Genomic DNA, 26,171 nt, shown 5'->3' on the forward strand with positions numbered 1-26,171 from the left:
TCATAATTCTTTGATTTGAGTTTGTTGATTGTGATCTTTGGAAATATTTGAGACTTCCAAGCATTCCTGTTCAAACTCATCTCAAGACAAAGGAATTCAGTCTTTTCTACAAACTCAAATTTTTGAATCCCCATATCTGTGCATCCTGATGGCGTAAACCTTTCATATTTTAAGCTGAGATTATTCGATCTAACATAATTCATGATATTGAAATATCTAATGTAGGCGACATTGGTTGCAAAGATATTGGAATTAGAAAATCAGAGTTTGTGGCAAAGACTCAATTCTCTAGCGATTGCTTAGGAATATTTTAGCTTTTTGAAGCATAAAATCTATCTATTCTAAAAAAACATTTTGTTCATTCCTTTAATCTATTTTATTGAAAATCTTTAATCGATCCGAAGTCTGAAATGGATCAAAATGTTCAACTTTATTTGTCTAATTATGCAAAGGGGTCAGTTCTAAGAAAAATAACTGTAGAAAGTAAATTTTTTTACTTTAAAAGATGTTTTGAATTCTTGAGAGTACTTTCTTAAATGTTCCATTTCATAGCTCCATTTACTACAGGGTTTTAATTTCTATATAAATTCTTACTTAGAGTAAAAGTTACACGGTATTTAATTAAGTTTTAAATTGAGCTTAAATGTGCTTTTAGCAATTTTTTTTTACAATGTTTACTTTCGTCTTAAAGGAACTGAGTTCTTGCCATGAATGTTTGAATATAATATGACTTCTAAAACAATGCCTGTTAAGAAAGTTGATCATAAATAAGAAAAAATTCATTAAAAACAAAATGAGCTGCACTTTTTTCCTTTATAACTTGGTTTTGAAACCTAATCGTCAAAGTTCAAAGTAAAGCCATAATTTCTTAGTTCATGAAAGACAAGATTACTTTTTCTCCAGGTGGATGCAGAGACTGAAGAGTTCGAATCCGCTCTTGCCACCCTACTCCTCAATACCAGGGATATAGTATCTAAGGAGTTCAAAGTCGAGGTGACTGACTGACTGACTGACTGACTGACTGACTGACTGACTGACTGACTGACTGACTGACTGACTGACTGACTGACTGACTGACTGACTGACTGAATGACTGACTGACTGACTGACTTACTTATTGACTGACTGACTGAGCTAGTGATATTTATAGTTTAATTACAACAAGTTATTGTATTTTTGTTTGCTAGTGAAGCGTTTCAAATGCAAAGAAACCCCCGCACTGATCAATTTACAAATATATCACATTTCTTCTGAAGAATGTTTTTGTTTAATTAATTCGGTTTTATTTTATCAAAACAAATTATTGTTAATTAATTGCTTTCCTGAATTAGCATGACACAAATTTTATTTAAAGTTTATGGAGTTTTATAGTTTTCATATTTTCACAGATCCTGTTTTGTTGTTTTGCAATCATAAGATCATGAGAGTTTACATAAACTACATGACAAGAATTTTGATATATTAAGTTCACATATTTCTACAAGCTTGGCAATGTATTGTGTAATACATGGAAACAATTTTATTTAAAAGTAAAAAATAATCATTAATATTATTTACACTGAAGATTGTGATAATGATTATAGTTCAAAAAAGGAGAAGTGCAAAAACTTCGTTGATGATTGGTTTATTTGTAGGTGAACGTTGCCAGCAGTTTTGCACAGATCGCCTCCTCAACCATCCTAGGAGACGTGACAAACTTTGTGGTTGGGTTCTTCATAGTCTTCATATACGTTAACATCATGCTCGGCAGATTGAACTTTGTAGAGCAGAGGGTGAGTGTATTGAGTGTATTGAGTGTATTGAGTGCATTGAGTGTATTGAGTGTATTGAGTGTATTGAGTGTATTGAGTGTATTGAGTGCATTGAGTGTATTGAGTGTATTGAGTGTATTGAGTGTATTGAGTGTATTGAGTGTATTGAGTGTATTGAGTGTAATGAGTGTAATGAGTGTATTGAGTGTATTGCGTGTATTGAGTGTATTGAGTGTATTGAGTGTATTGAGTGTATTGAGTAGGGGGAGGAAAGGCCGGATGGTTAAAAGCTAGGAGAATTAAGATGTAATTTTGCTACGGTGTTGTTCTAAATTATTGCGTGAATACATGAGGAAAAAATGAATGCTGGGTTGTAAAATGAAATTTGAAAAGTGGACTTTTTACTGGTTTTCAAATGATTGCAAGGACTGTGCTGGTTTTGGTTGATAAGTTGTGAATGAATAAAAATAGGCAATGCTTGATTAAATACAATCTAGCTGTTTATTAATCCATTTTCAATAAATTTTACGGTTTATGAAGAGGATCGAATACGATATACAATATACATTACACAATATATAAACATTAAGGGAGCCGGGGTAAACAGATTATACGATATAAAATATACATTACACAATATATAAACATTGAGAGAGCCGCGGTTTCTGGCCCGAGAGAAACGCTAAAAGTACATCGTGAACGTACTTTTAAATGACGCTATTAGTGCCTTATATTTTTATTATTTATAGAAGAATTTTCATGAAGTATATCACTGTACTGCATGTAAACTTCTATATAGAGAAATAAATCATTCCACAATGAAGTTAAACTGCCTTTTTAAATAAGAAATACATTCAAAGAAGGATGGTTTTGGAAGGCGGAAATACAGTGTATTAGGTCACGCACATATGAGTCTGCTGTTATATTACAGATTCACAACTAAAAACTTAATAGCTTAGAACTAGAAGATTCCGGTATAGATATTGAGTTTAAACTTGGAAGTTTTTCACTTCCTTGGAAAAGTTTGATCCCGGGATTTCATTTAAAAAATCTGCTTCTTCTTATCAATTTTATTAGGAACTAGCTTGGAAATTCAGCGTTCTTCAGAGTACTCATAGTTACTCTCGCCGTTTACCTGCGCTTGGTAGAAAATTACGATATTCCCCAGTCTAATCTCAAAACATTCCCGTGATTCTACCGAGCTCCCCAATCAAAATTTTAGGCATAATGGTCAAGTGGTTCATGAGTTATGATCGGACATACAAACAAAGATTTATAAGTTACGTAAATAAGATTAACAATATATCAAAAAAATGTATCATATTGAACGATAATATTATAAAACTATATGATTGAAAAAACGCAGAAAATACAGAACGGGGGAATGTACAATAACGTGATAAGAACAAAACTGGTTTTTAGTTTTTATTTTATTTAGTTTGTGTGTGTGCACAAGGGAGGAATTGTCATTGTTTATTTTGGTCTTTCATACTTTTTTAATAGTTTTAAAATTTTGAGCCATCTCTTTGAATAAAAAAGGAATATGAAAATGAAGGGGGGCGGGGTTTAACAGAGTTTATTCGCCTCTGCTACTCATGGGCATCGTTTTGAGTTTCGTTTTTAAACATTTATGTTTTTTACGAATCTAAGATTTACAATCTATTTCAAAATTGTATGCTTGATTAGTTTGCTTTTCATACATCGTATAAATTTTTTCTCCGACCAAAGATATCAAATAAAAACGATCAGCAAAAGCGATAAGTTAAACCGTTTTAATACATCGTTTTCAAGAATCATTTATTATCTTAAAGCAGAGAAAAAAAATTGCAAAATGTAAAAAAGCAACTTGTCTAAAATATAAATTTTGCAATGTGAAAAATGCCTTACATCATTTACTAAATCTTGCCAGGCTGTATTTGTCGATTCTACTCTGGTAAGTCTGACTGATTGCTAAACACAATACGTGTTGTACCGGCACAGATCATACAACTTTTAGACTGGAGTGCCTTGTAGATATAAAAGTAAAAAATATTTAAAAATGGATCTCAAAACGATGTTTATCCCTAGTCTCCAGCAACAATAAATTAAAGTTCTATAGTTACGCCTCCATCCCTACATTACTTAAATACAGGACCCGCCCAACAGATGTCACGACATAATCGTAAATAAACAAAACATTGTGTTTGTAAACAAATATCTAATTAAAAGGTTTGATCTTGCTCAAGTTTAACTTTTAAGTTCTTTATTACATGAATTTGTTCTACAATTCCCCAGTCAACAATTTTTTATGCCAAATAAATTTACTGTAAGAGAAAAATATGAAAAATTATATTTTGTACAAATTTATTTTGATTATCTTGGGAAACCATCTTTGCCTGGATTTTTTCCTATAAAATTCAACCGGCTCAACTTAGACTTTTAAAATCAAGCTTATAACATTACAGTGGTTTTCCGTAGTTTCCCAATCAAGATTTTAGGCATATCTGGCAAGAGATTCATGAGTTATGATCGGACATACAAGCAGTCAAACAGAGATTACTACTTTATATATAAAGATTAGATAGATATTTATTGCACGAAAATAGTTGAACATAATAAAATGTTTGGTATTCTTTAGAATTTAGGGATTGCAAATGCTCTTATATCTTTATAAGTGAAACCCAATGGTTTAAACCTTGGTTATTTCAAACTTGGACTTCATAATCTAACAGAAATTATATTTGGAAATCTCAAAAGCCTACGGCCTTATGTTGCAAAAATATTAGAATTAGAATATATAGCATAAGGAGAGTAATAAGTTCCTCTAGAAATTTGTGGCCCCCCTTTAAAAAATGCTTTGGACCTTATCTAATTTCAAAATGACTGAAGATCTGGTATACGTTGACAAATTTTTATCACGTACTCTTCTTTTGATAGAGGTTTGCAATTTGAGCATTTTTGCTGAATTTTTAAAATCAATTTTTTTTCAAATGCGATAAAATTTGATTTGTCAGAAATGCATTTTACAAAAGCTCAGAGCTATCCCTCTAAAATATAGTTCTATATGTACTTATTGTATTTGCATTATTAATTGCGCATTAGTAAGCATGCCAGGAAATGTTTTTCTGTTTGTAAAATTTGGACGAATTTGGACATTTTTCACGGGAAAAATCGAGCGAATTAAAAAGAGACCTCTGAGCTGGGAACTTTTGAATGGTGGATATCGGGATTAAGGCTTAATCCACTCTTTTTCTTAATCTCCAGATAAACATAATCTTGCCAGATTATCTTAAAAGTGTATGAAAAACGATAAAATTCAAATTAATATTTAATCATCTGAGAAACTGTAGCAGCCAATCAGAGAAAAGCGGGCAACCAATGAGAGAACAGAAATATTCTCATTGGAGAAAACAATTAACGGATATCCAAGGAAAGAGAAAAAGAGTGGATTAAGGACTAAAATGAAAATTTTCCACAGTGGATATTCGGATCAAGAAGTCAGGATTAAAGTTTATCCATTCTAAAGTTTTCAGCTCTGGACTCACTGTCAATGATTTACACACACTTTTCCAGGTTAGGGTAGGTTAGGTTAAAACTGAGAGATATTTACTAAGGTTAATAAGGTTAAAACCAATATCTAGTTGTTTATAAATGAAACTTGATCACCAATTTTAAATCTTCAATTTTAAAAAACATTCGGCCGATCTTACGGGAATCGCTGAACTTTTATTTCACAGAAGAAAATTGCGAACAATTAACATTTCATTCAATTAGATGTTTCTATCGCTGATGGGACTGATGAGTGTCGGAATCTCAATATTTTTCTCCTACGGTGTATGTTCTCTAATGGGTTTACAGTTTGGTCCTCTACATAATATCATTCCGTTCCTTATTCTTGGTATAGGTAAGCGCACTAACCTAGAAAATCAGATATTTTAGAGAAGGCATGTTTTTTGGTTATTTTATAGTTATAACCAAGAAATACACACCAGAGCTTGGAACTCTTGTATTGATCTCATTTAAGGAAATCCAGATCAATTAAAAAAAAATAATTTTCAACATTTTTTCTCATTTGTATTAAACTTCTTAGATTGTAAGAAAAAGAAACTGTATGAAACCGTACAATTTTGATATTAAACATTTTATTGGAAACCCTGTTGAAAGCTCACAAACATCTAATGTTTAATAGCAAAACGAAAATAGATACCCTTCTCTAATTATTAATGTACAGAGCTTTAGTTTTTAATTAATTGGGGGAATCATTAATTTTCAAGACAATATTTTGTTATAAATCTTTTTTAAGTTTTTACTTATTATCAGAATTTCTTCGCATTCCTCTTTTTGTATCAGTATTATTTTTACAAAATTAATTTCTATCATGTGATAATATTGAGAAAAACCTTGCCGCCGTGCTTTTCTATTAATGTTTATAGATATGAAATCTATTCTTTTTTTAATCTCATATATCCAATGTATGTATATTTTGTAGGAATTGATGATATGTTTGTAACAACACAATGCTTCAGCAATCTACCAAAGGATGGAAAGGTAACTAAGTCCTAATTTTTTAATTGTATAAGTCAGTCAACTAATTAATCTATCTGTCAATCAGCCAATTCAAATAAATTAATTAGGAAAAATTACTCTTTAAATGATTGAAACCAAACTAATGAATTCATTAGCAGAGGTTAGAACTTAGAACTTTTGTGTTATAAATATCGGGACCAAGCTTTAATCTTCATCTTATGCAGACTCACGGATTATTTTAATCCCTCTTCGATATCGTATGATAGCCATACCCTACAGGGATAACTTTAATTGAGGGATCAAGCTCAAGCCTTGATCCTCAAATTTGAAAGTGCCCACATTAGATATCGAGATCAAGCGTTCCAGATTAACGACACTTAACACAGAAAAGTTCCGACCTGAGATCAACTTGCAAGATAAGCTAAATCAACTTGCAAGATAAGCTAAATCAACTTGCAAGATAAGCTAAATCAATTTGTAAATGTAAAAAACTTCACAAACTACGTGACAATTAACAAACATATTTACAGGGTGTCTTAAAAAAGAAGAATAATGGTCTACAGACTCGTTTGTGACCGGATTATCAAAACTGAGACCATTTTTAAACTTTAAATTTGGTAAAAATAAAGATAATTCCCAATATGGGCCCATTGAATTGGAAATTTTTTGAAAATCCGATTACAAACGAGTCTGTTTTTTGAGACACCTTGTATATTTTCATTAAAAATCCACGAAGTTTTTAAACGAATTTTCCTGATGCATTAAAAAGAAATTTATTTGAATTTGTCTGCTCAGGAGAGAAGTTTGCACGAAAGAATGGGCTGTGCAATGAAAAATGCCGGCTGTGCGATCACCATCACTTCAATTACAGATTTTATCGCATTTATAATTGGTAATCTTTAATTGAAAATTCCTTTATCTTAAAACAAAATTTTAACATAAGATTTAAAACGTTTGAACTTTACTGCGGTGGTAGACGATTATATCAATATAAGACTACTTTTAATTTCAATTTTGATTTATATCAAGCTTTTAAACAGCATGGATAAACAACAACATGGAAGCAAAGAGAAGCTGTCAATCAAAAAAGGTTCTCTTTAATTTGAAGAATTAGAATAACAAATGTTAAGCGAAATGCATGTCTCGTAAATATTCACTGTTAATTTAATTTTCAGAATATTTTTAACATATGAAATATTTATAAATTAGAAAAGACAATGTTCAGGTGGTACAACTGTGCTTCCGGCGTTGCGCTCATTTTGTATTTTCTGCGCCATTGGAATTTTAGCAGTGTACTTTCTCCAGGTAAAAAGGTCGTCTTCGTGTTTTTCTTGACTTAAGGCAATTTGTCGACCATACGAATTACATCTTCCATTCCACCCTTTTTGTATATGTCCTCGACATTATACAGTAAAAGCAAAATATATAATATACATATATGCCAGTAATTAATTTATCTAAATAAACAAAAGAAAATGTTCTAGACTTATTTTAAGAAGATATATAATATATATATATATGATAAGAAAAACACAGATAATTTTCCATTTAATTGCTGTACAAATTGTTTTGTGTTTTAAACTCTCCTTGGCAGCTTATGAGCACAGATTTAAAAAGATATATATTTAATATAACATACATACAGGGTTACTCACAAAGAATGAGACTTTAATAACGACTTAAAGCTATTAAAACCTAACTATCTATAGGTGGAACTCGGGCTAGATAATGATAATACTAATGATAATTAAAATAATTCGATAAAAAAAACAGCTGTAGGGAATCAGGAATTCAAGAAAAAAGATTGAATGAATTCTGTACAGTCGTCTCTGAAGTCTCATCCTTTGTGGGTAACCCTATATAATATATTCAATATTCATATTAATATTTGTATAGACTCACCTAGAACAATATATTCTATTTCGGAGACATTTTTAGCATACAAATTACAAAAATGTAACATCAGACAACACTTAAAACAAAGACTTCAAGACAAAAACTTAAACAAAGAGTTAAAAATATTATTATTTTTGTTATCTCAGCACTCAGCTGAATTAAAACTGACAAGATGAATAGGAATAAGATTAAAGTTGTTTCGGATTAAATATTTGCATGGGTGGCCCTAACATTAGATTAAGATTGCACATTGCACCATGCACGGGACAAGATTCTAGGGGGATCTTATGTTAAATGTCGATGGGGGCTGAATACTCTCCTTAAAAACCACATTTTTTAACTTCAACTAAACTCTCATGCGGGTTTGAAATATATATATTAAATCTTTAACTTTTTATTAAATCTTTTCCACCTCCTAAGACGTGGGGGGGGGGGGGGGAAATTAAAAAAAATGACCTAATAACTAAAAATCTTGGGCCTTAGGCAATTACTGGTGCTGATCTAATCTTGGGAGTGAACTAGGCATACTTATCAATTTAAAGCCGATCTTTACGCTCTGTTCATTTCAATCTGTGTCAACGTCCATCACTTTCAAGCTCCTTAAGTAGGAATGTGAAAATTGTTTTTAAATATACTAATTTATACTAATCTAATATACTAATCTAATTTTAAATATACTATTTCTAATTTTAAAATTGCTTTTGAAAAATTAAAAAGATACTTTGATAAAATTAAAAATAAAAACCTCAAAATTTATGTTTTTAAAGAAAACAAAAACATTTCTTGAATTAAAATAAATTTTACCCTTTTTCACAAATTTTTCTATTATTTAAATATTTTGAAAATTTAAGGCAACCTGGTTTATTGCCTGGTTCTCCCTGGACCAGAGAAGGATTGAAGAAAAGAGAAATGGATCAATTCCTTGCTACGTTCATGTCAACTACACACCAAACAAGTAAGATTTTTATCTCAAACGAGAAAGCTATTTATACCAAACAACAAAGATTGCAACACCAAACAAGTTATGTAGTTAGACCAAACAAATATTATATCAAACAAGAAATATTTTTTACCAAACCATTAGATTTTTTTGATTAAAAAATAATATTTTATACCACACAGTTAAGAGTTTTACACAAAAAGGTACAATTTTTTATCAAACAAGTAAGTTACTTATACCAAACAAGTAAGATTTGTTTACCAAACAAGTAAGATTCTTATATATCAAACAAGTAAAATTTTTTACATTTACCAAGTAAGCTTTGTTGCTGGTTACTGAATGATTTTTATGATGATTTTATACTTTTTTCTCTTTCTTATTCTAACTTAACAATAATCCGCTCATTCCTTTCAAAATGTCGTCTTCATCCCTATTTAATATTTTTATTCACTAAATCACTTATTCTCTTATAGTTTTTTTACACTAACACACGTATTTTATTCTATCTGTATCTTTATACTAAACTTCAATATTTTGCCTATTCTCTTCCAATACAGTGGTTTCCAAAAAACATCTATTCAGTACTCAATCTTCCCAATTACCCTATCTCCCAATTTACCAACCCTTTTTATCACCTAACATTCATTGAATCCCAATCCCAACTTCCTCTTTAGTTGATATCCATTCCAATTCCCAACATATTTTACCTACTCCCAATTGGTCCTTGTCTAATTCATTCCAACTTCCTAATCCTCATCTTAATCCCAACTCTTCCAATCCCAACTTCTTCCACAGTCGATTTTTATCCCAATTCCCAACCTATTTTTCCTGTTATCCCAACTGTTTCTTATCTCACGTATACATTGTTCCTAAACCAAGTTCAATCCCAACATTGTGAACATTGGTTAATAGTCGTTTGGGATTCCTATAGTTTGGGATTCCTATAGTTTGGGATTCCACATATATAAAATAAGAAAGAAATGTTGATATTAGTACGTTGGCCTCTTAAATGACAAATGACAATTAGTAAACAGAAAAAAATGATGATTTATAGATATATTATTTTTTCATTAACACTTTTCATAACACTTTTACATCTAGTGTTTGAAATTGAATATAGTTGCAACCATGTTCCAGCATCTAGAGGATATTATATACTCTGTGTATAGGTTAAGTCAGCAGAATATAGTTGCAACCATGTTCCAGCATCTAGAGGATATTATATACTCTGTGTATAGGTTAAGTCAGCAGAATATAGTTGCAACCATGTTCCAGCATCTAGCAGATATTATACTCAGAAAACCAGCAAAGGAAACCAATCAACACAGATTTAATTCAAAACTTGACAAAACCCTTAGAACAAAACAATTAATGTAAGTTCAACGGTCCCTCCATTGATAGAATAGTCTGTTCGATTCACAATGGTAACCTGAAAAGCTTTTTTATTCAATCATACTCTTTTTACATTTCTACAAGCTGACACAGATAATCTTTGATATCCTAGAAAAGTTAGATTTTCTTATTCTAAAAAAATGTAAAGCGATATGGTTTGGTTCAGATTATGCTTCTATTCCTTACGGCAGCGCTTTTTGGAATATCTATCTATGGAAATGTTGAGCTCAGACAGGAATATATCAAATATCATAAGTTTTACGTATTTTTTTGTTGTTGAAAATTTATGCATTGAAATCCACATTTTTTCTTTAACTTTATTTTTGAAAGATGAAATTTTTTTTATAACTTTATAAATATAACGATATTTGGTGATTTTAGGAATTCAACCCAATCTGGTTTCTACCCTCGGACTCGTATATTGCACAATGGCACCATTTCAACTCCATTTATTATCCGTCTAGGGGGGAGCAGGTGAGAAGGAGGGGAAGGGCCAGGGGGGGTGCTTATGGCAACTATCCCAAAAGTGCATTTTACACATAGTGACAGACGTGTATAGTGTACAGAAGGGGTGGCTAAGTCCCCTTAGCCACCTCCTTTCCTGAATTAGTGAAATTTATGATTTCTAAGGGATTTAAGGCCCGCCTGAAAAAAAAACAGTTTTAAATCCCCTCCCAGACAAATTCCTGTCTACGCCCTTACATATTGAATATTAGTTTTTAACCTGTACATTTTTATCTTAAAAATTGTATCCAATTGTATTGTCTCGAAGAAATAAAAAAAAAAAAAGAATATTACTGTGGTATAACGGTCTACCCTTGAATTCCTGGGGTAAGGCTGTAAGTACAAATTTAAAACAATATTTCTTTTATATAATTCTAAAGTTACGCAAGCAAGAAGTGAAGCACAAAGTACACATAGTATAAACTTTTCATAGAGCCCGTAACTTAAAACTGAGTATCGTGATGAAACCCAAAGAGCTTTGTAATATAAAGAGAAGGCATTGAGATTTATAAGCAAAACCAGACGCCTCAATTGGGTTCAATAAGAAGCCATAGAATGTCGTCGTTTCTATAATCTAAAAAGATTTTAGGACTTTTAAAGCATTTCCATCACCAAAAACTTGCGTTTTTACGTAATTTTCCGTTAGAAATGCATAACTTTATTATCTTTTTAGATAAACTTTATCTTAAAACAGATTGCAATGTAATTGGTTAAAAAAAATTTGACAACTTTAAATCAAGGTTTTTTCGGGCCTTGCTCATGTTACTGACCAAAAATTTTGCTTAGACTTTTTACAAAACTATACTGAATGACAGCTAACAAATTTTGTTTTAAAATATGTGGTATTTTTCATACAAATGAGATGGTAACAAGATCACAATTTTAGCTTTTATTTTAGCAGGAGAGCATCCTATCCTATAACTGATAAAAACAAATTTAGAAGTTTAGAACCGTGTCGTTATTTTCCCACCATATTTAGCAACTACAATGATTAAATTATTTAGTAACTGACGTTTTAATGTTCATTGTTTGAATTTAAAACCAATACTGCAGCCAATGACGTCATACGTATTACTCAAACATCTGCAACATTACTAGATCACATATTTAGTAATTCAGATCCTGAGTCAAAAGAATGTGGAATCATCTACTCAAGTTTATCTGACCATTTACCCGTTTTTTCATTGTCTAAATGTACACAACATGAAGATAATATTGGTAGCAAACCAGTTCTAATTAGAAACACTTCAATCGAAAATCCAAAAATCGTTCTCTAGGAATATACCCGAATACATTCCTAATGCCCTATCTTCTACTATTCTACCGTCTTTGATGAAACACAGTTTCAACGATATTCTCTTAAATTTCAGGCTCTGTATATGTATAAGATCGAGTGAGCTTATCTTTGCAAAATCTAAATAATTCAAGTTTTATTATCAATCCACACGGGAGTGTTCTTATTGGGCGCAGGAGGAAAATCATGATTTTAAAAGTGTAGACAAGTAATATTTCAATTCATATTTTGAAATGTTTGGACTAAAGAACATGAAATTAAAATAAACATTTAACGGTTGCCAAAAATTTGCAAAGAATCCCAAAGAGGATCCTGGACAAATTTCTACTGTTTTGAAATTTTTGCACGTAAAAAGTTAGCTTGAAAGCTTTTGCACAAAATGTTGCAATTTTCGTATTTTTCTTACCTAATATTTTGCTCTCAAATACAATGCAAATATGTCGGCAAAAGAATTCTAACTAATTAATGAATTTTCAAGGAATAGTAACTGCACACTTTATAGTAAAAGAATTGAGACTCAAATCTTTGCAACCTTGATATTTCAAAAATAGAGCTTTTGATCTAAAATGATTCATATTTTAAATATTAGAGGTCTACGAAATGAGTTTGCAAAATATAAGAATTTAGAAATCAAAGTTTGTAATTAAGACTCAATTACTTCATTAGTTAAAAAGCAATCGTCAATGCCAAACGACAATATTTATTTGAAACAATAGTTGTGTAACCAAAAAACATTGGAATTTGATGAAATGAAGTTAAATTTGTCACTTAAAAATTAAAATTTTTAATTAATTGATATCTAAAAAATGTGACCTGAACATTTTCATGAACAAATCTAGCTAGCTCAATATAAACTATATACATGTTTGCAACCTAATGACGTTGACCTTAAATATTCTGACTTTTTATAACGTAGAATTCCATAGTTTGACTTACAACATCAGGCCGCAAAGATCTAGTATGACAAAAATCCCTCAGATTTTGGTTACCACATATATACGTGCTAATTATAATATATCATTCATTAGTATCGTGTATTTTATCTTCGTTTGTTTCTGGTTTCCAGCTATTCAGCTGATATTTATCTTGCATAAGGAGGAGGGTACAGGGCCGCCTCGAGCCCCGCAAAATGACCTCCGGAGCCTCCTTATACGTAAAGTGACCTCCAAGCCCCGGGAAACCGTCTCCAAACCTTAAGTTTTATATAATATATTATTTTACAGGTGTTTCATGTACGAATCAAACTTGAGCACTAATTCACAAAACACAAAAGTTTTGTGAAATACTTGATTTTGTGCCTTTATTGTATGCGTTGTGTAATCTTTTCACAAGAAAACAAGTTGTTCTGAATTGAATGAATTATCATTTGAAATTTGTGGATGAAACGATTCTATTGTGGATTCTACTATGCAGAGATATATTTTGATTTATAAAATACAGCAAGTAGAGATCAACATTTGCAGAGCTACGAGACAGAGATTGTTTTGGGGGGTTTGAGGTCATTCTGCGTATCAGGAGGCTCCGGAGGCCATTTCACTGGGCTCATGGTGGCTCTGTACTCCTGCTCCCTCGCATCAACTTGTATAATTATCATGGGATCGTATTTACTTAACAGTTTACATGGGAAAACAATAGGAGGAGGAGGGGGCCTGGGGGAGGGATCCAAAAATCGTTCCCTAGGACAGACCTACTAGCCCCAACCTAGAAGTACAAAACTCAATGTCATCAATCTACTTCTTAACATTATACAAACTATTGGTATTTTAAGAATAGACCAATAACTTAGCAAAAGACAATAGCTTGGGTTTTAGTGGTTAAGTTGAAACATCTAGCTGTCCTATGTAACCCAACCCAGGAGAAGAAATTATGTATTTAAGTTAACATTAAAAAAAAAAAATATTTGTTTTACCGATGAGAAAAAGCTGAAAGATTGAGCAACTATTAAAAGTTGCAATAGAAGATGCTGCCCTGATAGTCTAGTCATATATATTTAGTTACACTTCTTTTACTCGATTTACATATTTATAGTAAAATAATCGTTTCGTTAAAGAAAAAATCAAAAAATGGTTAAACCGATGTGACCGAGCTTCCTAAGAAAGTATCTCGTAGATTTCTACGATTCCTAAGATGTTATTCGTATTTCAGATAAAAGACGAAAAAACTCTTCCATCGATAGAATATCTTAAAGGGTATTGATCTCAAACCATGATAGTACTTTTTAGTGGCAGCTTCGAATATGATCCCTTTAAGTAAACCAATATTTTATCCCTTTAAGTAAACCAATATTTTATCTAATAATATTTTCATCATATTTTTCTTAGGTGACAGTTTTTATTGGAAACCTTGACCTTCCGAGGGAACTAGTAAACCTCGAACATATGCATAGGTAACATTTAGATTCTACGCAGGACAGGTAACATTTAGAATCTACGCAGGACAGGTAACATTTAGATTCTACGCAGGACAGGTAACATTTAGATTCTACGCAGGACAGGTAACATTTAGATTCTACACAGGTCAGGTAACATTTAGATTCTACGCAGGTCAGGTAACATTTAGAATCTACGCAGGACAGGTAACATTTAGATTCTATGCAGGACAGGTAACATTTAGATTCTACGCAGGACAGGTAACATTTAGATTCTACGCAGGTCAGGTAACATTTAGATTCTACGCAGGACAGGTTACATTTAGATTCTACGCAGGACAGGTTACATTAAGATTCTACGCCGGTCAGGTAACATTTAGATTCTACGCAGGACAGGTAACATTTAGATTCTACGCAGGTCAGGTAACATTTAGATTCTACGCAGGACAGGGAACATTTAGATTCTACGCAGGACATGTAGCATTTAGATTCTACGCAGGACAGGTAACATTTAGATTCCACGCAGGACAGGTAACATTTAGATTCTACGCAGGTCAGGTAACATTTAGATTCTACGCAGGTCAGGTAACATTTAGATTCTACGCAGGTCAGGTAACATTTAGATTTTTACGTAGGACAGGTAACATTTAGATTTTTACGTAGGACAGGTAACATTTAGATTCTACGAAGGATTAACATTTAGATTCTACGAAGGACAGGTTACATTTAGATTCTACGCAGGACAGGTTACATTAAGATTCTACGCCGGTCAGGTAACATTTAGATTCTACGCAGGACAGGTCACATTTAGATTTTTACGTAGGACAGGTAACATTTAGATTCTGCGAAGGACAATTAACATTTAGATTCTACGAAGGACAGGTAACATTTAGATTCTACGCAGGACAGGTAACATTTAGATTCTACGCAGGTCAGGTAACATTTAGATTCTACGCAGGACAGGTAACATTGAGATTCTACGCAGGACAGGTAACATTTAGATTCTACGCAGGACAGGTAGCATTTAGATTCTACGCAGGGCAGGTAACAGGACAGTCATCATTTCACAGGGATGAAATCTTTTGAATACGTTCAGTGGTTCATTTAGGTACGGCTGATTAATCCGCTTGTCAGATATTTTGACGCAAAGTATGATGGTTCAAAATTTAATGACTCTTTAGATGAAAGAGTGAGAAAACATATTGGTTATACTGAACTGACAAGGGTCAACTCAGACCAAAATAAATTTTCAACAAAATGTTGAATTTATATCTACTTTTTTTACTCCACAGAGGATTGGTCCATCACCATCACCGAATTTAAATATATAGATAGATATGTATTTCGGTTAGAATCTGTTAAACAATACAAACATTATAAAGGAATTGAGTCTTTGCCACAAACTCTGATTTTCTAATCCCAATATTCTTGCAACCCAATGTCGTGGACCCTTGACATTTCAAACTATGAATTCTGTTAGACCAAATAATCTAAGTTTGAAATATCAAAGGTGTACGCCATAAGGTTGCAAAGATATAGAGATAAGAAAATTTGAGCTTGTGGCAAAAACTCAATTCCTTTATTTTAATTTTAGAAATTATCAAATATCAATTTGTAATACATAATAAAGCATAAAGTAATTTTTGTAAAAAGAGGGATTAAAAAGAGATAAAAGGTATAACACGGGGAGCAGTAGAGGAAAAAAAGAAGGAACACGGATGCAACTGTTCGAAATGCATTTTAAATTAATTAATTTAATTTTTTAGTGAATTGTTGGAGCAGAAAGACATAATTGCTGAAATAGACAGCTGGTATCTTGGGTTTAAGAACTACATGGAAACAAACTTTTTAAACGGTAAAATACTTTAATTTCTAATGCTCATGTTCCTGGCTTTTATACTGTTCTTTTTAGGAAAAAGTTTGTTTGAATTGGAGAAAGATGAGTTTGACCGGAGGCTGACGCAGTATCTTTTCAGTCCAGGAGGAAGTCAACATAGATTCCTTTTCCAGTTCAATCATCACTTAGCCTGCGGTGAACCTTCCCCTACTCCTCAGGTACCTTGGTTAACCTATACCTTCTCCTACTCCTCAGGTACCTTGAGTTAACCTATACCTTCTCCTACTCCTCAGGTACCTTGGGTTAACCTATACCTTCTCCTACTCCTCAGGTACCTTGAGTTAACCTATATTTTCTCCTACTCCTCAGGTACCTTGAGTTTTCCTTTACCTTCTAGTTTCCAGCTCCTCAGGTACCTTGAGTTAACCTATAATACTTTCTAATCTCCTCAGGTACCTTGAGTTAACCTGTACCTTCTAATCTCCAGCTCCTGAGGTACCTTGAGTTATATTATACCGTCTATCTCCAGCTCCTGAGGTACCTTGAGTTAACCTATGCCCTCTAATCTCCAGCTCCTGAGGTACCTCGAGTTAACTTATACTTTCTAATCTACAGCTCCTGAGGTACCTTGAGTTAACCTATACCCTCTAATCTCCAGCTCCTGAGGTACCTTGAGTTAACCTATACCCTCTAATCTCCGGCTCCTGAGGTACCTTGAGTTAACCTATACCTTCTAATCTCCAGCTCCTGAGGTACCTTGAGTTAGCCTATACTTTCTAATCTTCAGCTCCTGAGGTACTTTGAGCTAATCTATACCCTCTAATCTCCAGCGCCCGAGGTACATTGAGTTAACCTTTACCCTTTAATCTCCAGCTCCTGAGGTACCTTAAGTTAACCTATACCCTCTAATCTCCTGCTCCTGAGGTACCTTGAGTTAACCTATAGCCTCTAATCTCCAGCTCCTGAGGTACCTTGAGATAAACTATACACTCTAATCTCCAGCTCCTGAGGTACCTTGAGTTAACCTACACCCTATCCAGCTCCTTATGTACCTTTAGCTTACATATGCTTTCTTCTGCTCCTCAGGTTCAAGATTCGGAGCGTATTTTGTGATATGACACTCTCAGTCTCTGATCTAATCTTGTTTATAATAGGTAATAATAAACATCTGTATTTTAGCTCTCTATACTCAGCTTCAAGCACAGACTAATGTCTGGACCAGAGGAACAGATCCCTGCTATGAACCGTGTTAAGACGATTATCAGAAACTCAAACTTCTCCTCCAGGGTGTTCCCAATGGCTCAAGGATATGCATCCTGGGAAACAGATGAGGTAGGACTTGGATTAGGAAGCTAAAAAACAGTTCTAGATGATTTACGAGTACATGTGCACTGGATAGTCCCAAGGTACTAATGCAAGGAAAGTTAATTGTGGTCGCGTATACTCTGCGTACATACAGGGTGTCCCAATAAACATGGGAATTCAGTGACGAATTCGATATCGTCTTTTTAAATAATTCTTTGATTTAGTATAGTGCTACCTACTGAGAAAGCTGTAATCTGTAAGAGTTTCGTCTGCAATGTTCACATTTTGATTGTTTATGTTTTGACTGCATACAGTTGTACTAAGTAAAACAAGAAAATTACAGTATACAAACAGAGTAAACTTGTCAGTATTCACTGTTCATCTTGCGGAGATAATATAGACACATCTTTACAGTCATTTACCCTTTTCATAAAATAAACTCTAGCAGACTTAATAATATTATGGCTTTTGAAATTAGGTATTACAATGCTAATTCATAACAAAGACGATATCGAATTCGTCACTGAATTCCCATGTTTATTGGGACACCCTGTGTTGAAACCAGGTCTATCTGGGCGGTTTTTGTAAACAAGAATAGGTGCATCAGTGTTCTTTTAGTATCCGAGGAGGTTAAAAGCATTTAATTTTGATAATTTTGAAAATTCACATAATAGTTTCCTATGACCAAAATATTTCATAGATTATTGTTGTTAAAGTGGACTCTATGTCAGGCTGTGACATCTTTGTTGTGTTTACTTTTCCGCCCAAAAACAGTACACTGCAGTACAAAACATGCGTACACCTCTGAAATAACTTTCCTTGCCTTAGTACATTGGAAAGTCCACTCCACGTCCCACTTATAGATATGCTTCAATCTATCGATCTACACTATTCTGGGCCAGCGACCAGCATACATATGTAATTTTGCAGATGTGCTTCACAGATGTTATAGCTCATTAGACCCTAGATTTTTGGGAAAATTTTTTAAATCTCTATATTTTGTACTTAAGTTTTCACTCTAACACTGACTGAGATACTGAGAAATTTGTCGAAATTTAAAATATTTAGTGTCTCCGGCAAATTTATGATACAAAGAAGGAGGATAAATTTTACCCAAGTTTTAAATACTTACACCAAAGATTAATAACAACACATATAGAACACTAGATGACGTCTTTTCAATATTTAGGAGGTTCTTCGTTCACAATAACCCTGTGGTAGACGCCCAAAGGAGTTACGCGCATTTTGCGCAGAATGACAAGGCAAGAGGAGCCTGTTCTGCGTTGCATCCGCGTAATTTCTTTGGGCTTCTGCCTTAGGGTTATTGTGAACGAAAAACTCTTAATTCTAGAAAAGACGACATATAGTTTTCTTTCTGTGTTATTATTAATCTATGACTTACGTTGTTTTTCTATACTCCTTTGACAACTATTAACTTGACAAAAACTCCGAGACAAATTGCAAGTACAGGGTCTAATGTACTGCATTACACTCCCCCCCCCCGTGAAAAATACTTCAAAACTTGTCAAGATATCAAAAAAAAGTTTCGATCTCAGAGCAGGGAGCAATAATGCATGCGTTAGAAAAGAAAGTTTCACTTAAAAAAACAAGGTTTTTATAATTTGAATAGTATTCCTTGGAAAAAAATTATTTGTTTGTTAATACTCATCTATGTATGTAGGGGTTTTAAGGAAAATAATATAATAGGCTAATAATTACCTTCATTTGTTCCATCGAAAAGAAATACGACATAATTAAAAAGGTGATAAAGATAATAACTTTTCTATATTACAAGGGATTTAATCAAAAATATTTTCAAGAATCAATAAACTGAGAGCAACACTTTTGTATTTTAAAAATCTGTGAATTTCAAGGGACCCTTCAGTTGTAAAGTCTAGCGCGGCTTGTCCTATTTATAACGGTATCCTATAAACCTTTAACTGATACAGGATGACGGGAGTTATTTATCCCCGGAATATATATATACTAGCCTTAGAGGGCGCTTCCCGCCCATCTTCTAAATTAATTGTGAACATGTTCTCTTTGTGTACATCGTAAAACAAAACAAAAATAATTCGCGGATTTTCACAAAAAAACACGAAATTTTTTGTGAAAATCCGCGAATTATTTTTGTTTTGTTTTACGATGTACACAAAGAGAACATGTTCACAATTAATTTAGAAGATGGGCGCGAAGCGCCCTCTAAGGCTAGTATATATATAAATAAATAAGAATTATGCAACATGTTATACTTGATATATATTTTTGTGTGCTGGAGTTACATCAGAAAATAGAAATTTTCATTCGATTACAAAAATTTTGTCTGTTTTTCTAGGTAATCTCTGTTGAGTTGTACAGAAACATGAGCTTGGCTCTTGGTTGTATATTCATTACAACCTGGATACTTCTATTTAACTTCTGGGCCTGTATCATGGTAGGTATTTTATCATATTCATCATATTCATCATATTCATCATATTCATCATATTCATCATATTCATTATATTCATTATATTCATCATATTCATCATATCCATCATATTCATCATATAAATCACTTTCATCATATTCGTCATATTCATCATATTCATCATTTTCATCATTTTCATCATATTTATGATATTCATTATATTTATCGTATTCATCATATTCATCATATTCATCATATTTATCATATTCATCATATTCATCATTTTCATCATATTCATCATATTCATCATATTCATCATATTCATCATATTCATCATATTCATCATATTCATCATTTTCATCATTTTCATCATTTTTATCATATTCATTATATTTATCGTATTCATCATATTTATCATATTCATCATACTCATTATATTTATCGTATTCATCATATGCATCATATTCATCATATTCGTCATACTCGTCATATTCATCAAATTCATCACATTCATCACATTCATCATATTCATCATATTCATCATATGCATTATATTTATCGTATTCATCATATTCATTATATTCATTATTTTTATCATATTCATCATATTCATCATATTTATCATATTCATCATATTCATCATATTTATCATATTCATCATTTTCATCATATTCATCATATTCATCATATTCATCATATTCATTATATTTATCGTATTCATCATATTCATCATATTCATCATATTCATTATATTTATCGTTTTCATCATATGCATCATATTCATCATATTCATCATATTCGTCATACTCATCTTATTTTTATATTTCGTATCTATATAATTGATACACTGAAAAAAATGTGTCTGATTTGTGGAATATTTAAAAACGAGAAATCATTTTTCATAATTTATTAAAAATACTCAATGATTTATTCCTTTAAATATGTTCTTAATTCTTGCATTTTGTCGAGTTTCTAATGAGCTAAATTAGATTTATAACAATATTTTCAGAGAGTTTTAAAATATTTTGGTCATATTTTTTATTCTACCTGTTTTTTGTCATTCTAATTATTTCTAAAATTATTTTTTTCAGGTTTTGATATCAGTAGTTGTGACACTGGTCAATGTCGCAGGATTTATGCATTTCTGGGGGCTCACCATTGATACAGTTTCATGTACAAACCTCATCATTGCCATTGGTTAGTTCATAAACATTATCATTGGTTTGTTAATAAACATTAGCATTGGTTAGTTCATAAACATTGTTATTGATTAGTTCATAAAAATTGTCATTGGTTAGTTCATAACCCTTGTACTTGGTTAGTTCATAAACATTATCATTGGTTAGTTCATAAACCTTGTTATTGTTTAGTTCATAAACACTATCATTGGTTAGTTCATAAACCTTGTTATTGTTTAGTTCATAAACATTATCATTGGTTAGTTCATAACCCTTGTCATTGGTTAGTTCATAACATTATCATTGGTTAGTTCATAACCCTTGTCATTGGTTAGTTCATAACATTATCATTGGTTAGTTCATAAACAGTGTTATTGTTTAGTTCATAAACATTATCGTTGGTTAGTTCATAAACCTTGTTATTGGTTAGTTCATAAACCTTGTTATTGTTTAGTTCATAAACATTATCATTTGTAAGTTTACGATTTGTTTTTATCTGATCAGGTTTGTGCGTTGATTACTCGGCTCACATCACGCACACCTTCATGGTAAACACCGGGTCGAGGGAGAGAAGGGTGAAGGACGCCTTGATAAATATAGGTCCTGCTGTTCTTAACGGAGGATTCAGCACATTCCTGGCATTTATTCTGCTCGCAACATCTAAATCTCATGTCTTCACTTCTTTCTTCAAGGTAAACCAAACCAAACCAAACCTAAGCAGACCGATCCAAACCAAACTAAAACAAACTATAACCAGTCCAACCCAAACTAAAGAAGATAATACCAAACTAAACTTTTTAAAACTTTAAAAGTTTTTATTAGTTTAAATATAGACGGAAAGGGTTTTCAGCTTCTCCCATAGTAGAAAACCTGCAGAGTATCATATTTGTTTCTATTATTTTCGTTGTTCATTCTTTCTCTTTTTATGCAAACAGACTGAGTTTAAGAGGTTTTCCTTCAATTACACCCTCTCAAAATTTCCGTTCAATTCTACTTTTTGTTAATATCAGATTTCATACTCCCCCCCCCCCTGCCCATTAATAACCAAACCTTAAAATACAAATATATACGAAACCAAACTAACAATATAAAACATAACAAACCAACTCAAACTAAATCAGATCACGCTTAATCAAAACAAACAAGATCATAACAAACCAACCCAAACTAAATGAGATCACGCTTAATCAAAACAAACAAGATCATAACAAACCAACCCAAACTACATGAGATCACGCTTAATCAAAACAAACAAGATCATAACAAACCAAACCAAACTAAATGAGATCACGCTTAATCAAAACAAACAAGATCATAACAAACCAGCCCAAACGAAATGAGATCGCGCTTGATAAAAACAAACAAGATCATAACAAACTAACTCAAACTAAATGAGATCACGCTAAATCAAAACAAACCAGATCCTAACAAACCAACCCAAATTAAGTGAGATCACGCTAAATCGAAACAAGCAAGATCATAACAAACCAACCCAAATTAAATGAGATCACGCTTAATCAAAACAAACAAGATCATAACAAACCAACCCAAACTAAATGAGATCACGCTTAATCAAAACAAACAAGATCATAACAAACCAACCCGAACTAAATGAGATCATGCTTAATCAAAACAAACAAGACCATAACAAACCAACTCAAACTAAGTGAGATCACGCTTAATCAAAACAGACAAGATCATAACAAACCAACCCAAACTAGATTACAACTAAAAAAATTATATATAAACCATCAAAATAACACCAGCCTAAACTAAACTAAGATCATTAAACATATAAAAGTAGAATTGAAAAAAGTTGTTGTAGATACTCTTTTCTTGTTTAGATATTCTTTCTTGTGGTTCTGTTTGGATTGTATAACGGTCTTATCCTTCTCCCTTTACTTCTCAGCATATTTGGCCCGAGGTAGGATAAACATATTTGTTTATAATCTTACCCAGACAAATTTCCAATTTACCAAGCATAAATCTGAAACAAAACATTACAAAAAAAGAGAAAATACGGTGGCAGGCAATTATATCAATATAATAAAGATGATTCTTGTGTTTAAGTTTTAATTATTAACAAGCTTTTTTCTAATTACAGGTTTACAAGTAATTAAAGAAAAGCTTTTTTTAAAGATAGCTTATCTTTGTTTCCATGTTATTGTGTATCCATGCTGTTTAAAAGCATGAAATAAATCAAAATTGAAATAGAAAGTCGTCTTCATTTTGTTGATAAAATCGCCTACCACCGTAGGAAAAAGCCGGAGAGTCAAATTCTGGAGAACAATTCTAGATAAGACGAAATAGCGGATTTCCGGTTCTGACAAACTCCGCAAAATATTTAAAGATATTTTCATCATCCTTGGTTAGATTAGGCCTTGCACAATGCACACCCAGAACTAACTTGGTCTAGATGTGTTCAGTTTTATTGAATTCAATCGTATTTTAATCCGTCATTAAACAATTTTTAAATTTACTAAGCTGTCTTTTTTATTTAAAACGCATCCGCCGAAAAAAAAGTATTGAAGAGAAAAGGCAAAAATAATCTTTGATAATGGATTAAATTGCTGGGATATAGACCAAACTATAAGTGCGACTCTACGAAAGGTGCCAAACACTGTGGCTAGGATGGCTTAATATTTCTTCTTCCATAATTTGTTATGTTGCTTGATACTTAAGAGAATAATGAAAATATTATATGGCAGACATAGTATAGTAAAATTAATTTAAAAGTAAAATATATTTTAGTAAAAGATTTTTTTTACGAAATAAACTGCAAAAAGTCTTAAATATCTAGTCTATATAATAAAACAAGACATAAGTATATATATATATATATTTATATATATATATATACATATATATATATATATAAGTATATATGTGTATATATGTATAGCCGGCCGAACGGCTGGACCGATTGGGCTGAATTTTTTTTTGACACTCATGGTTGACCGGGGGGTGATATAGGCTAAAAAATTCGAATTTTTTAAAAACTTTTTTTTTCAGAATTTTTTTTTCAATTTTTTTTTCCACGGGCAACGCCGGGCCCTTCAACTATTCATCAACTGTCATGTTTCGTGGGACTCCCTGTATATCCGTTCCATCACTACGAAAGGAAAAAATGATTAATTTAGTGTTTCTTTCAGATCGTATAATCACGATGTTAGCAGTACGAATACCTCTGATGAAATTGAACCCCTGAAACCGATGATAAAACAGTCCGTCGTTCAAAAAGAAAACCAAAGTTCTGAAACGCAGGTTGAAAGGAGTAACTCTAAACCATGATTGTGAACTAGTGAAATACCAAAGAAGTTTATTTTATAAAAGAATTTAAAAACTGATTTGTTACACAAATTATTCATCCTGTTCAACTAGTTATAATCGGATCCAAACAGCTAGCTCTGTGTTGACTGCATATTCATACAGAGAAAAATTGATGATATGTCGTCTTTGTACATTACTTGTTTTTAATGAATTAGCAACCTATTCCAAGTTTTAGAACTTGTATTTCAATATGTTTATTTTTTTGATCCACTCCTTATCTTTTCTATGCATTGAAATTAAGGGCTATTTAAGGGTGTCCCAATAAACATGGGAATTAAGAGACGTCTTGAAAGTCGTCTTTGATTTCTGATATTTTGAAATATCTCCGTCAATTTTGAAGATACAAAAATGGTAGAAAATCTCAAGACCAGGCGTTTTCGATATTAGATGTTTAAACTGGAATATTGTAATAATTGTGTTAATGAAATAATGCCGCATGGATCATAAAAAATATAAAAGATGTCACTGAATTCCCATGTTTTTTGTGACACTCTGTAGTATTTTTTATGAAATGTCATTGAACTGCGACAAGAACCACTACGACGTCAAAATTTGTCTGTTTTTTTTTGTAAAAAAAATCCTAAGGTTAAATTCACATCACTGAATTTTGTATATTTATATCTCTGTATTCATGTTTATTGTAGTTTGTAAAGTGTTAGTTATGTAAATTATCTCATGACCTTAAATTTTTGTGAATATACATCTAAATATTGTATATAAATAGTAATATATCTGTTTTTGATTGAATAATAAATTGATTATTTAAATATATATTTATATCAAGAAGTAATCTCTGTTTGTAAATCCGATCTTGACTCCTTGACAGGTTTGCCTCAAATTTTGATTGGGGAACTCGGTAGAACCAAGGGAATGTTCTTAGCTTAGCTTAACTCATTGTATTTCGGGTTACCTACAAAGAATTTAAATTTGATGAGGACTTGAAGGTTTAAAAGTTGTAATAACGTCATCATTCATAAAAGATTTAATGCCGTAAAATCTTGAAAACAACTTTTTTTAAAAAAAGTTCAACCTATTATGACCTACATTCTACATTCTACATTCTACATTCTACATGATTTGACTTATAATTCAAATGTTCCCTGCCCCCTGCTCATTTTATTCATTTATCATAGAACACTTTTTGAAAGTTTTGATAAGCCCTCAGAATATTTCAATAAAGAAGATTAAAAGTTTTATTTTTAATCTTTTACTTTGTTTCTCCATTAAGAAACCCTAATCTTCTCCTTTAATCTTCCTACTCAAATTTTGAGAATTCATAATTTTATTTTAAATCTTTTTACAGTTATGTTTGAATGTGTATTTTGTACCTAACAGTATACTTTCATATCTGACTTAGTACCTAAATAGGGTTAAGTTGTTTTTTAACTCAGAGTTTAAATTGACGTCTCAAATTTTTCTTTATTTGATTATCTTGACGTGGTACTAATTGTAATAGAGGT

The 26,171-nt window shown here is 32.0% G+C and overlaps 1 protein-coding gene across 1 annotated transcript; it reads left to right on the plus strand.

The window, feature by feature from the left end:
* The first annotated feature begins 726 nt into the window (after positions 1-726).
* Positions 727-25,438, plus strand: LOC111695269 (Niemann-Pick C1 protein). The gene is made up of 20 exons (XM_023464522.1): positions 727-756; positions 883-993; positions 1,635-1,772; positions 5,505-5,634; positions 6,220-6,278; positions 7,053-7,149; positions 7,483-7,562; positions 9,005-9,108; positions 10,332-10,404; positions 10,652-10,720; positions 10,867-10,959; positions 14,605-14,669; positions 16,418-16,506; positions 16,564-16,706; positions 17,668-17,820; positions 20,129-20,227; positions 21,295-21,400; positions 21,886-22,073; positions 23,226-23,305; positions 24,534-25,438. Exons 1-20 carry the CDS (start codon positions 727-729, stop codon positions 24,670-24,672), a joined length of 2,046 nt encoding a protein of 681 aa, XP_023320290.1. The 3' UTR covers positions 24,673-25,438.
* Positions 25,439-26,171: the final 733 nt, after the last annotated feature.

Source organism: Eurytemora carolleeae, unplaced genomic scaffold, assembly GCF_000591075.1.
Source record: "Eurytemora carolleeae unplaced genomic scaffold, Eaff_2.0 scaffold43, whole genome shotgun sequence".
NCBI classification, from domain to species: domain Eukaryota; kingdom Metazoa; phylum Arthropoda; class Copepoda; order Calanoida; family Temoridae; genus Eurytemora; species Eurytemora carolleeae.